This window comes from Anabrus simplex, chromosome 1 (assembly GCF_040414725.1).
Source record: "Anabrus simplex isolate iqAnaSimp1 chromosome 1, ASM4041472v1, whole genome shotgun sequence".
Classification (NCBI taxonomy): Eukaryota; Metazoa; Arthropoda; class Insecta; order Orthoptera; family Tettigoniidae; genus Anabrus; species Anabrus simplex.
In genome coordinates this window covers 245,324,700-245,340,268 of record NC_090265.1, presented here as the reverse complement: position 1 = coordinate 245,340,268, position 15,569 = coordinate 245,324,700, and the positions used below count along the sequence as shown (strand labels likewise).

The 15,569-nt window shown below is 37.4% G+C and overlaps 1 protein-coding gene across 1 annotated transcript in view; it reads left to right on the top strand.

Annotated features, from left to right (window-relative positions):
• The window catches only part of LOC136862482 (testis-expressed protein 2), a 483,604-nt gene that overhangs the window by 452,963 nt on the left and 15,072 nt on the right, over positions 1–15,569 (top strand). The window contains exon 14 of the mRNA XM_068225772.1: positions 3,079–3,208. Within this exon, the coding sequence (XP_068081873.1) occupies positions 3,079–3,208 (130 nt within the window). The remainder of the gene's footprint in view (positions 1–3,078; positions 3,209–15,569) is intronic.

Genomic DNA, 15,569 nt, shown 5'->3' with positions numbered 1-15,569 from the left:
GTTTTTACCCAACGTGTAACCCTTACGTCCAATCCTATTCCCTCCAATTTCTTTAATAATATTCCATGTTCCACTCTATCAAAGGCTTTGGAAAGATCTATGACTATGCAATCTAACTGGCCTCCTGAATCCAATTGGTCTGATATGTCCTGCTGAAATCCCACCAGTTGTGCCTCACAAGAAAATTTATTTCTAAATCCATACTGGCTCCTCATGAACCAATTTTTATCATCACATATCCCTCTGATGTACTTTGATATTAAACTCTCCAGTATTCTACAAACTACACTGGTCAGGCTGATTGGTCTGTAGTTCTCTGGTTTCCTTTTATTACTCTTTCCTTTATAAATTGGTATTATTATAGATTCCTTCCATTCCTTTGGTATTGCACTATTATTTATGACCTAGTCAAAGAGAAATTTTAAATAAGGCACTATGTACTACCCCATTGCCTTTAACACCTCCCCAGTAATTTGATCACTTCCTGCTGCTTTTCCTTGCTGAAGCAGTTGGATTTCTCTGAAAATATCTTCATTTGTGAATGAGAAGCTTCTTGTTTCCCTCTGTGTCTCTCCCTCTTTATCTTCTGTTTCAGTTTCCAACTACTAACAATCATCTACTGAATCTATGAATTCCCTACTAAAGAGGTTTGCTTTCTCAGTATCTGTTAAATAGTGTTCACCCCCTTCTCCCACCATTGTAGGAATTCGGATTCCTTTTCCTTTTTGATTCCTGATATATGAATACAGCTTTTTCCATTTCCTTTTGTGGTCATTATGCTCTGTAAGAATGCCATTCATCTAATTCTCTCTTGCTTCCCTTTTCACTCTATTCAGTTCCCTCATTAGCTGTTTTCTACTTTCTCTACTCTCCCTACCTTCTTTGATTTTCCTGTTTACTATTCTACATTTTCTTTTTAATTTTCTTATTTCCCTTGTATAATAAACAGGGTCTGAGGTCATTTTACCCTTCTTAACAGGTACAAATCTCTCCTCTCCTTCCCAAATGATTCCTTCGAATTTAGCCCAAAGTGTATCCACATTACTCCCTTCACTTATCCAACAACTGAATTGTGATTTAAAGTAAGTCCCAAATTCATCAACTTTAGTTTTTCTGTACAATTTCTTGTCTTGTGTGACCCTCTTATTAAGCCTTTTTGGTACCAGTCCCACATCCATTATTACAGCCTTATGGTCACTTATTCCTTCAATTACCTCAGTTTTATCAACAATTTCCCATGGTTTAACCAAGAATACATCTAGTAAGTTATTGAGACAAGTTGGTTCTTGTACATCCTCCCTCCCAAATTAACTTATTTGCCATTTTCTGTTCATGGGCTTCACTTGCAGCTCCATTCCATTCAACTTCCGGCAAGTTTAGATCTCCCCCAATTATTACCACATCATTATTATTGTTTTTATGAGTATAATCTATTATTTTCTCAAATATTTCCATGTCTCTCTTCTCTCTTCCAGGCCTGTATGTTCCTATAATTCCCACCTCCTTCATATTATCACAAATTAATTTTATCCCTAATATTTCATCCCTTTCATCGGTAAACCATTCATGTGAACAATAAGTTTCCTTCACCAGAATAAACACCCCCCCCCCCTCCCTTTACATCATCTCGGTCTCTACGATAGACTGTGTACCCTTCTAGAAATACTTCTCTATTACCCACCCCTTCTCTCAACCACGATTCCACTCCTATCACCACATCAGTCTCATAATATTCCATCAATGTACTGAATTTTAATTGTTTATTTACTACACTCTGACAGTTTACCTCCCTAAAACTTGACTGTTGCAATTGGGTAACTTGAAATTCCTTACTTTCCTGAGTTTCATTTTCTAGTTGGCTGAGCCAGCTTGAAGTACAGCTGGCTCTTTCTACTAGTTTTCCTGGTCAGTATTATAACTCAAGGGAGTTGCCTTTTTTACAGTACATATCTTAAGATTAATAAAATCTAGAACAATATTTGCCATCTTTCGTTTACCTGAATTGTTTAGATGAAGGCCATGCTTTGTGTAACAGTGTCTCTCGAAACCGCTGCTATCAATTACCTGTGTATTACGAAAATGTTTACAAATTTTAACCATATCTGTATTAACTTTGTCCACTTCAATGTTCACACATGAGTCTCTAATCAAATCATGCCTGTGGGGCACGTTCACTACAAAAATGTTAGTGTGAGTCAGCTTACCTAGTGTACATTTAAGTTCAGAAATGACATTCTTAGCGTCGTTGTGAGCTACGTCATTCGTCCCGCCGATGATCACTACTGCATCACGACTTCCGAGATTTCTTGCCGCCTGCTCCGTGTTTTCCAATACCTTCTTCGTTGGGGCCCCAGGATAGACGACAGCCGATGCTGCAATATCTTCATTGTTCATTTTCTCCGCAATTCCCCTCGCCTGGCTATCACCAATTTTAATGTCAGTGCAGAATCACAATGAAGTTTATTGCATGTAATGAACTAGAGTTGTATGCCAGATGAATTCACCCAAAAACCTGGCAGCAACTATTTACCATGCTTCAGGAAGAATATAAACAAATTCCACCTTCAGTGTACCAGAACTATAATAGTTGCTAACAGAGGCCCTACACGCTGTTATTTACGTGGCTGACATCTTTGGAATGAATAGCAAAGTGTGTCCATAGACTTTTGGCCACACAGTATGCCATCCTCATTTTCTTTCACCTTTCACATTACTTCACTTCCATCATTGCTAAATCCTCTTTCTCCATAAAATTAATAATCTCTTCTGCATTTCCCTTCAGGGTCATCATATTGATAATTTGCACCTTCATGGTATTTGTTAAAGGTCACCCACTTTTCACTGATCTCCCACCACCCTAAGAACTGCACATTGCCTACATGGTATGCCCTGAACTTTTCTCAGGCTGGTTTCTAGGTAGCATCATAATTATAAGCTGGTATTTCAGTGGAGTTGCCACTTGGAAATGGTTTGTAATTTATCTGTAACCTCTGTTTAGGAAATTATCTTAGTTGCCTAATAAGTATTTTATTATATGAATAGTAATTTCGTATTATTATATACTACATTTTCAGGCAGCAGAATACAAGTACATTAAACGTGCAATGGAAGAAGTCTCCAATACCAAAATAATGTTGACAGTGGAGCTGAATGGTGTGGTTGGCACTTTGGCTCTTAACATCCCTCCTCATCCCTCAGATAGATTGTGGTGAGTATGTTTTATAATAGTTGCACTATTTTATTTGTGATCTTTGACATGGCGTATCTGAAGATTTCACAAAAATAGTATCGTGCAAAGCACAATAGCCACAGAACCCAAGATCGTGAAAGCTAGTAGTTCTGTAAATATATGAGAGACTGTGCAGAATTCAAAGGATCAAAAGCCAATGTTTATTTAACACATTGTTGTCCGGGCGCGCGCTACTCTATTCTTTCCTGTGGACCGGCAGCAGAAGCACACCTAGCTTGAGAAGTAGGATGAAATATAAATACATGTAACTTTTAAATGACGAAATAAATTATTGAAACCTAGTGAGAGCACTTACCAGTGATTCTAGTACTTGATTTTATTGTGGTATTGGGTGAAGCAGCTGCTCTTGTGCAGAGGAACTTGAGAAGCCGAGCAGATGTACCTTGTGTCCTTGTGTTTCTTGTGTGCAGCGCATACTGTGCAGGGCTTCTGAGGGTACTCTTTCCTTCCACCACATTTATATTTTTCAATTTCTGGGATTTGGGGGAGGTTTTATACATCCCGGAATTTTGTTCATAATAGAGATTTGATTGTTCTACAAGAAGCTGAAGCACCGAGCTCGATAGCTGCAGTCGCTTAAGTGCGGCCAGTATCCAGTATTCGGGAGATAGTAGGTTCGAACCCCACTGTCGGCAGCCCTGAAAATGGTTTTCCGTGGTTTCCCATTTTCACACCAGGCAAATGCTGGGGCTGTACCTTAATTAAGGCCACGGCCGCTTCCTTCCCACTCCTAGCCCTTCCCTGTCCCACCGTCGCCATAAGACCTATCTGAGTCGGTGCGACGTAAAGCAACTAGCAAAAAAAAAAAAGAAGCTGAAGCAAGTCATCGCCTAGGGAACGATCTCTTACCTCCGGGATACTTACGAAATTACTTGGCCATATAAGTGAGGCATGTAAAACATATAAATGGTTCCAGGACTCTGTTTTCATCCTTATTTGTCCATCCATCAACCTCACTGTCACTACTATCACTGGCATCTTCACTTGTATTGTCGCCGTCAACAGACTCGTCTGAACTAAATGTCGCACTTTCACTTTCGCGCGTATATTTTGATGTTGACGGACACACATCTTCACAATCACTAATACTTACACTTTCACAATCACTAGGGACATCAGATAAACTATCAGCATGCAATTCTCCAAATATTTCATCATCATTCAAGCTGTCTTTGCTAGGGCGCGCCATGCTGACACCTGACAATACACTCACTCATGCAGTACTGAGTGTTATGAAAAGAACCACACTTCCTTTGCCAAAAGCAAGTCAAGGAAAGAATATATCTATCTATATTCCGATCAACAAAGACTTTAGTTTGTAAACAACACAAAATATTTCGATTAATAAACGTTGGAGAGGATAAAATCACACAAGGATGAAGTAATGTGAGAAAACGTTAATCTGCGTCGCCCTCGCACCAATACGAAACTACATTAATTAACGTAGCCCGTCATTAATGTGTTAAGTTATTTAGCTACACAATATTAAGCTACAAATAATAAACGTGGCGCTACTTAAATCTTCATTGTCAGGTTCATCAGTGTTTGTCCTGCCTAGTGGCAGGATTCCCTGTGTAGTTCTATTGTCTGTATTACCTTCCGCTGTTGACAATGGTAAGGTGTAGATTAACCTTCTTCGTGTTATTACATAGTGTTTCAGCCCAATGACTCCCAGAGTGTAGCCTATTTTTGCAGTTGTATTGTATTTATTTCTGCTCACAGTTCATGTCCAAATCATCATAACCGACTTTCATTTTCTCATGGATTAGTGCAACTCTAAATATTTTTCTTATGTGTATGTTAAAAATATGATCCAATCCAGGAGTGCAACTATAACATTCTCATCGCCTTTGTTCCCATAGTCGTTGTTGTGCATCTCGTCGTTGTCCAACATTCGGTATTATAGATACAACAGGGCAGACAACTATGCAATAAATCTTATATTTTTGGAGGTTTTTTAATTCAGTGGTTCCATGTCATGCCTGTCATCATTTGCCACTTCATCCTGGCTGTATTAATCCTTGCATTCACCTCATCAATAAGGTGGCCCTCATCAGCAATCTTGGATCTAAGATATATTTTTGGCAGGTCTGTCATAGTTAAAACTTTCTCTTCATTTTCAACTTAATCAATCTAGATAACTGTTACGTTCTACATTCTGTTGAAAACTAATCAAGGATAAAATAAACTTAGAAAATTCCTGAAAAAGAAAAGATTATATAATAGGTTAAACCTGAAAAAATACAATAAATGAAAAACAGAATGATATTTCATTCTTGAAAGATTATCAAATTCTATCAAATAACACATTTATTTGTTGTTAATAAAATGCATTGATGAATATTATTAAAAATTGTAAAAACATATTTGTTAAAATTCTGTGTATACCCTTTTTAATAATTGAAGAACTTACCTTAATGGTATACTGTATTCCTCTTTTGCTTTCTCTCTCCCCCTCCCCCCCCCCCCCCCCCTCTATAAAGCTGCCTCTGTGGATCCGTGGTAGAGTGTCGGCCTCCGAATCCCAAGATAGCGGGTTCAAACCCGGCAGAGGTAGTCGGATTTTTGAAGGGCGGAAAAAAGTCCATTCGACACTCCATGTCGTACGATGTCAGCATGTAAAAGATCTCTGGTGATACATTTGGTATTTACCCGGCAAAATTAATCAGCCATAGACGCCCATGAGAGATCCGGTTTACTCTGTCTGCCATCTAGCGGACCTAGAGTAAAACGGAACATCAAAATTGACGAGCAGACAGCCAGATGACATCAAATCGAAATGTCTGCACACGGTAGCTGAGGCCATACGATTTTTTTTTTTTTTTTTTTCCCCTCTATAGGTCAGCTGGAAGTGCAATGTGCCAACATTGGCTTCTTTAGTGGTAACTTTCCATTGCATCTTGCTTCAGTGTCATTGAAGCTTTAGCAGAACTGTAATAACAATATAATATAATATAATATAATATAATATAATATAATATAATATAATATAATATAATATAATATAATATTTCGCCTGCAGTACGTACTGGGTGGATTGAGTAGCTCGGTAGTTGCTGTTGCCAGTCCCAAGCCCGGGGAAAGGAGGAGGGTTGGCTCAATGCAGTAAAATAACAGCCAGAGAACATCTTGAGGCAACCTCTGTGGTTCACAACCATAGTTGTAACTCAGAGCTCACTCCATCCAAGAATATATGCCTTTGACAGTCAAGAATGGACGGAAATCTTTTCGGTAAATTTCCACCGCTTGGGAAGACTGCATTCGGATACGGTGGGCATTCGCTTGAAAGATGAGTCAGATGAGTCGGAGCATCTGGAAATACCCAAGATAAACCAACGACTAAACCAAAGACTAAAATTGAAACAGATAAACTATTTAGCAACATATAACATCAACTCTCTGGTACAGGTGGGAAAATTGAAAATCCTAATCAATGAACTAGACAAACAAAGGATCCTTATAGCAGTACTACAAGGGATGAGGAATTCAGACCAGAAACCCATGGAATCCCAAGGGCATAGAGTGTACAAAGGCATCCCTTGAGAAAGAGTGATGAAGAATTGTCCACAATTTGGTACATAGTCGACTTGAAAATAATTGATTCAATATTAGATTTTCAGGCACAATCCCCAAGACTCGCAACGCTAACCATAAAGGCATCGAATAAAATGTACACAATAATTAATGCCCATGCTCCTACAAATGATAAAAAGAATATGAGAAAAACCAGAGAAGAGGTGGATGAATTCTGGGACCTCCTGGATCAAACAGTGACAAATATAAATAAAAATCATACCAAAATTTTAATAGGCAACTTCAATGCACAATTAGGTAAAGAAAAGAGATACAGAGACATAAAAGGAAAATGGCCAGCTCAAACACAGACCAATAAAAATGGCATAAGATTGATAGACTTTTGTAGAAACCATAATATGATATCAAAATCTACGTATTTTATGAGAAAACCTAATAAACTTAAGACATGGAAACACCCAGATTGGAGAAAAGGAGAATGGCAATTAGATCATGTTTGTATGGAAAAGAATTATCAAAAATGTTGAAGTACTTAGAGGAATAGACATAGGGTCTGACCATTACATGGTGAAAATCAAAATGTAAATTGAAAAAAGTTTATGATCCCCATAAACTAATAAACAATGAGCCATATAAAGAACTAACTCAAGACATTGATAAAACAGATTTTTTGCTAGGGGCTTTACGTCGCACCGACACGGCACAATAGATAAATTAGAAGAGATCATCCTGAAACTAAAACACATAGCTGAGAAAATAGCCTTACCATGTTCAAGGAAAAAGCATCAATGGTGGAATGAGGTATATGATAAAGCATTTGAAAGTAGACATCAAAGCAAAGCAAAGTCACCTCCGTACAGGCCATGAAGGCCCTAGGAGGAGTGGAAGGTAAAGGCTTCCACCAGTGTTAACCGCAGCACGTGATGGGGTAGAGTGGTTAGCTCTACGCCCGGCCGCCTTTGCCCTCAGGAATTAACCTGGTACTCATTTTTGGTGTAGGCTGAGTGAACCTCAGGGCCATATGCACCTCCGAAAGTGGAAATCTCGTTTCTTAAATTTTACAACTTCCTGACAGGGATTCGAACCCACGTCCTTCCGGGCGAACCGAGTTCTCCTTTACCACCTCGGCTAGGCAGCCCCTGAAAGTAGACATCAGGCATGGTTAAATCATCAAAGTCAAAAAACAGAGACATCGTATGAAAAATTTACCAAGCAAAGAAAACTAACCCCAAAAACCATCAGAAATATTAAAAGACAACATCAACATTATTCAACAAATAAAAATAGATCACAAAAATACCAATTCTAGGGATTACTATAAAATATTTAGTAAACAACTTCAAAAATATGAACCACCAACACTTATGCTAAAAAATAAGAATGGAGAGATGGCATATAATAATAAAGATAACACACAAATTCTAGCAGACACATTCAATAAATTATTGAATTGTGAAGAACCAAAAGAACTACTTGATATAAACACAGACATGCCCATTAAAACTCCACCAGAAAATATCGATCCACCCAGCTTTGATGAAGTTAATCAAGTTATTAAAGAACTGAAAATTTATAAAGCTTGTGGGGAAGACCATACATTTGCCGAGTTGTGGAAAAATGCAGCGGAATCAATTAGAGAATCACTTCACCAATGCTTGATTAAAATTTGGAATGATGAAAAATTACCGGACCATTGGACAACTGCAGTAATCCACCCTTTGCACAAAAAGGGAGATAGAACAAATCCTGATAACTATAAGGAATATCACTCCTGGATTGTACTTATAAAATATTCTCGAGAATAATTTACAGTCGGTGCAAATGTCAGCTGGAAAAAGAATTAAGGGAGTACCTGGGAGGATTTTGACCATGGCGTAGTTCTCCAGATCAAATCATAACACTAAAATTATTAATGGAGATGATCTGGCACTACTAGCTAAAAAATGAAGCTCAGAATCAAATCACAAGTCTTCAAACTATTGCTGGAAAAATAGGATTAACAATTTTTCATTTGATAAAACTAAAATAATGGCAATAGATCCCCTTTTAATAAGCAGTGCTCTGATATGTGCGAAAGAAATAGAAATTGTAAAACAGTTTAAATACCTTGGAGAAACTATAACACACAATATAAATGAAAAAATTTCTTCGACAGAGAGAACGAATAAATTATCCAGAGCCCAAAAAGTAACCAGAAGTACATACAACAAGAAATGTTTGTCAGTAAATACAAAACTGAAACATTATAAGACCGTAGTCCAACCTGAAATAACTTATGGAAGTGAAACATTATTTAGACTAAAGCAAAAGAATAACATAGACAAAATTTTAAAAATTGAAATAAGAGTAGTAAGAACATGCATTAATAAGAAGTACCAAAAAGAAGGAGAATGGCGTATCATCCCAAATTCAGCAGTATATCAGGAAATAGAAGCTGTAACGGATTTCATAAGAAAGAAGAGAATATCATTCTTTGGTCATCTGTTGAGAACACCTCAAGACAGGTTAATACGCAGAATTTTGGAAAAGCTTTGGAAACAAAAGCAACAACCTGTCTGGATAAAAGAAATAAAAGAAGACATGAAAGAATTAGACATAACACTGGAGGATTTAAAGAATAAATCAAACAAAGTGAATAAATTGAAGAATAGTAAAATTAGATTCCTACCAAAATGTGATAAAAGAGGAACAACTAAAAAGGTATTTTCGGAAGAACAACAACAAAGATCAGATAGAATGAAGAAATACTGGAAGAAAAGAAAAGGAAAAAACATAAAACATCATAGAAGAACAGACAGAAATTGACTACACAGTGGTCCAATGCGGCCGTAAAAGCACGATAATAATAATAATAATAATAATAATAATAATAATAAAAATAATATAATATAACCAAGCTCGATATCTGCAGTCGCTTAAGTGCGGCTAGTATCCAGTAATCGGGAGATAGTGGGTTCGAGCCTCACTGTCGGCAGCCCTGAAGATGGTTTTCCATGGTTTCCCATTTTCACACCAGGCAATTGCCGGGGCTGTACCTTAATTAAGGCCACGGCCGCTTCCTTTCACCTCCTAGGCCTTTCGTATCCCATCGTCGCCATAAGACCTATCTGTGTCAGTGCGACCTAAAGCAAATAGCAAAAAAGAAATATATTATTATTATTATTATTATTAAATTATGTATACTTCTACTGCCTCCTTTATATGTAATGAGTTTTCTCTTCTTCTCAATGTGTAATATTTTAAGTTCTGTGCTGATGTCTGTGAAGTGGTGGGCTTTATCATATATTTGTTCACAGAAGGTTTAGTGTATGTTGTGTGTAATTTCATTTTTGTGTTCTTTGTACCTAGTGTGAAAACTATATTTTGTTTGGCTGATATATGTGGATTTCAATGTGGTTCTTGGCGTTTAAAGATCGTATATCCAAAATTTGGGAAAATGGTCCTTTTTATTCAGATTGCATTTAGAAATTTGTTATTGTAATGTGGTGTTTATTCTGAGTTCTATTTTAAAATCTTGATTTTTTATAGTCAGGTATTTTGCACTTGTTTTTGTTCACAATATTCCGAACTACATATTTATTGTTTTTTTCAGCTGGGTGTTTGTTTAGGCTTTTTTTCTTAATAGATGGTCTACTGTGTTGGGTGAATGGTTTTCTACTGTGATTTGTTGTATTATTTGTATTACATTGTTAAAATCTGTTTTATTCATTGGTATTGTTATAGCTCTGTGTATCATTGTGTTCTGTCCTGCTAATTTGTGTGTGGTTGGGTGATTGGAATCGACTATTGTGTGAGATGTTCAGTGGGTTTCTTGTATATTTTGTATGATAGTTTATTTATACTGACTGTGTTAGGAGATTAGTATGTCAAGTAAGTATTAGATATTTGCAGCGTCATTATGATAAATGCATATTACGTCGTCAGTATATCTGCTCCATTGCAATATTCCTTTGGAATGTTGGTCTGTTAAGAGATTGTTCTCAGTGTTATTTAGGAATATCTTTGCCATTATTCCTGATAATAGTGAACGCATGGCTAATTCCTCCGTTTGAGAATATTTTATCATTGAACAAAAATGTGTTTTAGTTCAAGGTTATTTTTAACAGGTTGATTATTTTCTAACGTATATCCAGATCGGGACAGTCAACACTCTAACCCTGATAGACAAGACTGGAGAACTGTTAGAATTCATGAGAGAGAAGGACATAGCCATCCTTGATCTTCAGTGAAACAAGATGGAGAGGAAGAGGGGAAAGAAAACTGAAGGAAGGGTATCTGCTGTTTTAGAGTGTATAACAGGATGCAGTGAATGGAGCAGGAATGATCATGGAATATGTGGAGGAGGTAAAGAATATCAATGACAGAATGATTATAGCAAGGATACAGCTTGAAACAGCAACACGAGATCTGTTCCAAGTATATGCTCCACAAACTGGAAATAAAGAAGAGAATACAGAACAGTTCCTTGAAGTAGAGGAATACATAGAAGGCAAGGAAGTAATTATAATGGGGAATCTGAATGCACAAGTGGGAGGAGAGAGTCAGAGAAGAGAAGAGAAGAGAAGAGAAGAGAAGAGAAGAGAAGAGTGTCTAAGACCATATGGATATGGCAACAAGAATCAAGAAGAGGATATTTTAATGGACTTCTGCCAGAGGAACCAACCAATAATAGGAAACACATGTTTCAGGAAGAAAAATAGCCAGAAGATTACCAGGTATAGATGGGGAGGCAGAAGAATGAAAACATTGATTGATTAATAATTTGTGGAAAAAAGACTTTGGAAAGATCTTATAGAGGAAGCCTTTGAGGGTGACCATAGAGCAGTAATAGCAGAGTTGAAAATCGGCAAGGTCACAAAACTACAAGAAAAAAGTGAAAGAACAATTAGGGTCTGGAGATCAAAGGAAAATGAGGTTCAGGAAGAGTTCAGGAAAGAATTATAAAAACTGATACCAAGGACAGATATTAGTCATGATGAACAGGAATAGAATAATCTCAAGGGTGCACTGGTAAGATGTGAAGAGAAAATATGGCAGAACATCAGGAAAGGTAACAGGGAAAGTGACAACATTGTTGAATTATAGAGTGAAATATAAAGGAAATAAGAAAACCTGGAATGAAAGGAAAACACAAAAGACTGAAGAGAGTGCAGCCAGATATATAGAAGCAAAAAGATTTTCAGAAAAGTAGTAGTGAAGAAAAGTTGGAAAATATTTACCAAGGAGGTAAAACAAGTTTTGAACTGTGGGTAAAACTTATTATTTGCAATTATAAGGAGCTGCAGGAATGAAACTATGAACACAGGATTTGTGAAGAAAAAAGGAGTAATACTGACGAAACCAGAAGAGATAATGAACAGATGCAAAGAGTATTTCAGTGAACTGCTGAACATGAGAAACCAGACACGTGGAGAAGGTATCCAGGCAGCAGTAATAGAAGAAGTAACAGAGAAGGAATCAGACATTACAGTGATAGAGTTGGAATGGGCAGGTAAAAAGATGAAGATAGGAAAAGCTGTGGCAATAGATGAAATAGCCCTAAAAATGATCTGGGCTGTAGGACCAGCGGGACTCCATTTGACTTAATAAAATACTCAATTGTGTACGGAGAGAGAAAAAATTACCCGAGAATTGGGAAAAAGGGGGTTGTGTGTGTTTGAGTCATCAGTCCATAGACTGGTTTGATGCAGCTCTTCATGCCACCCTATCCTGTGCTAACCTTTTCATTTCTACGTGGGTTATAATACCAATATTCAAGAGAGGAGATAAGATGTACAGTAACTACCGAGAAATCACCATCCTCTTCCATGTTGCCAAGATCATAGAAAGGGTACTGGAAAGAAATGGAAGAAAGGTCAACAATAGAGCCCATATTCATTATGAGACAACTAATGGAAAAGCAATGGGAGTATGGGAATGCTAAGGTGATGACATTCATTGACATTGAAAAGGCATATGACAGCGTCCCCAGGACTAAAGTTTGGGACACTAGTGGGTTGAGACAGGAAAGTGTTCTGTCGCCAATCCTGTTTACAATAGTAATGGATGACACCATGAGAACAGCAAAAGCAGCATATGGAGGAAGAGAAATGAACATCATGTTATTTGTAGATGATATTGTGATTTGGGGAGAAGAGGACATGAATGTTCAAGAACAGTTAGACGTGATGAATGGGAAGATCGAAGAACGTGGATTGAAAATAAGTGTAAAAAAAGAGTAAAACTCTTGTTATGACTAGAGGGGAGAAGGAAGAGAAAGGTCAGATTAGACTTGCAAACAAGCCCCTGGAAGTAGTGGAGACGTTCAAATACCTGGGGAGTGAATTATTAATGGACAATGCTCGACTGGATGCTGAAATTTGTAAGAGGATTCAAGCTAGAACCTATTTCTGTCATAGTGTAAGAAACATGTTATGGGACAAAGATGTGCCAATGGAAGCAAAGGAAACTATGTACAAGATGTATTACTTACCCATAACAACTTACGGAGCAGAAACTTGGACAATGACAAAGAAGACTGAGAGTCTAATACAGGCCGCCAAAATTAAGTTCTTGAGGAGTATGGTACAGAAGAGTAGAAGAGACAAAATAAGGAATGAGAAAATCTCGGAAAAAGTTGGAGTGGAAAAAATTAATGATAGAATAGAGAAGAGCGAAGAGATCAAAAGTTTGGGAAAGCATGGCACACAGGGACATTGGCAAGGAACTAATACCAATGATAAAAACAATGTACAAAAACTGTTACAGCTGTGTGCAGACACCAGTTGATAGAACAGAAGGGTTTGGAATTGACAATGGGCTAAAACAAGGGAATGTGTTGTCACCTTGACTGTTCATAATAGTGATCGATGACATCGCAGAGGCAGTAAGGGAAAAATAGATACATACATACATACATACATACATACATACATACATACATACATACATACATACATACATACATCATCATTACAGACTGTTATGCCTTTTAACGTTCAGTCTGCAAGCCTCTGTGAATTTATTAAATGTCGCCACAATCCTCTATTTGTAACTAGTGCTGTGGCCTCATTTAGTTCTATACCTCTTGTCTTTAAATTGCTAGAAACTTAGTCTAACCATCGTCGTCTTGGTCTTCCTCTACTTTTCTTACCCTCCATACCAGAGTCCATTATTCACCATGGAAACCTATCCTCCTCCATTTGCCTCACATGACCCTAACACCAAAGACGGTTTATGCGTACAGCTTCATCCATCAAGTTCATTCCTAACTTAGCCTTTATCTCCACATTCCGAGTACCCTCCTATCATTGTTCCCACCTGTTTGTACCAGCAATCATTCTCCCAACTTTCATGTCTGTTACTTCTAACTTATGAATAAGATATCCTGAATCCACCCAGCTTTTGTTCCCATAAAGCAAAGTTGGTCTGAAAACAGACCGCTGTAAAGATAGTTTTGTCTGGGAGATGGCTTCCTTCTTACAGAATACTGTTGATCGCACCTGCAAGCTTACTGCATTACTTTTACTGTTATTATAAGTTAAAAACTTCATTTTCCTGTATTGAACTGAGATTCACAATTAGAATTAAGGAAGGTTCAACCTTTTCAATACAAAATGTGTTGTATAAGGTGTTCATAACATATTATTTATTATATTATTAGTACCGGTTTCAATGCTTATTGCGTCATCATCAGCTAAAAAATCACAAGTGGGCAAAGTACATATCACAAAAGTTGTATAAATAATAATTGCATGGCAAACTACAAATGATGGGCTGCTTTTCTCCTTAAAGGCTAGAAGAAAAAATGAGTAAAATATGATGATATAATATGACACATAAAAGCGTTATAGTCTAATGAGATAGGTGAGTATTGTGCAATAAAATTGGTCTGATGATTGAACATAAAAGTCTGAATGTGATAATAAAACGATGTAGTAAAATTGTTCACTATTCTGTTGTTGTTCAATGGAGACACATAAGTCCGGGTCCGATGTTATGTGAGGTTGGCAAGACCATCAAAAGGATTTTGTCTAAGGCCAGGACACCTGATGTTAAGCGATTGAATAAGGTTGATCTTTAAAGTTGTCTCAGCTCAACAAGGGTGGTGAATCTTAAAAGAAAGGAAAGAAAAACTAAGTTAGTGAAATGGAAATCTAAAATGGGATCGCAGCCAAGGATGATAGAATATGAGACTCACCTTGTTCAGTGTGCTGTGTGTGTAGTGTGAGAAGAGTTGTGGACAACTGAGATGGGTATGACTAAGTTGAATGAGTGTGAAGGTAGAGTGATAGGGGTGGAAAGGGGGGAGAGGGGGAAGGGGAGAGGAAAGGGTAGGGAGGCGGAGTTCAAGGTGGGTCAGGAGGGTGGAGTGGTAGTGGTGTGGGACGTAGAAGAGTGCTGTGGAGAGCGTGAAAGATCGATTTTCCTCCCGTGATTTTGATACCTCTAAAGACTTCAATTAGGAAGTCGAAAAGGATATTGGATTTTTCTGAAATTTCGTTAAGGTTTAGATTAGGATTAAAAACTTGGTCTAGGTGAATGAAACAGTTCTCCGTAACGTTGAGTAAAGGGCCTTTGTTTATGTTTTTGAGAATTTCTAGGTCTTGTTCTATGGTAGTAAAATTATGCTTTATGTCATGTATGTGTTGGCCTATTGCAGAAAATCTATTATATCTGATGGCGTTGACGTGTTCTAAGTATCTAACTTTGAAGCTTCGCCCGGTCTGTCCGATGTATGAGGAAAAACAGTTATTGCATTGAAAACGGTAAACACCGGACTTTGCGTGAATGTCGGATCTGTTTA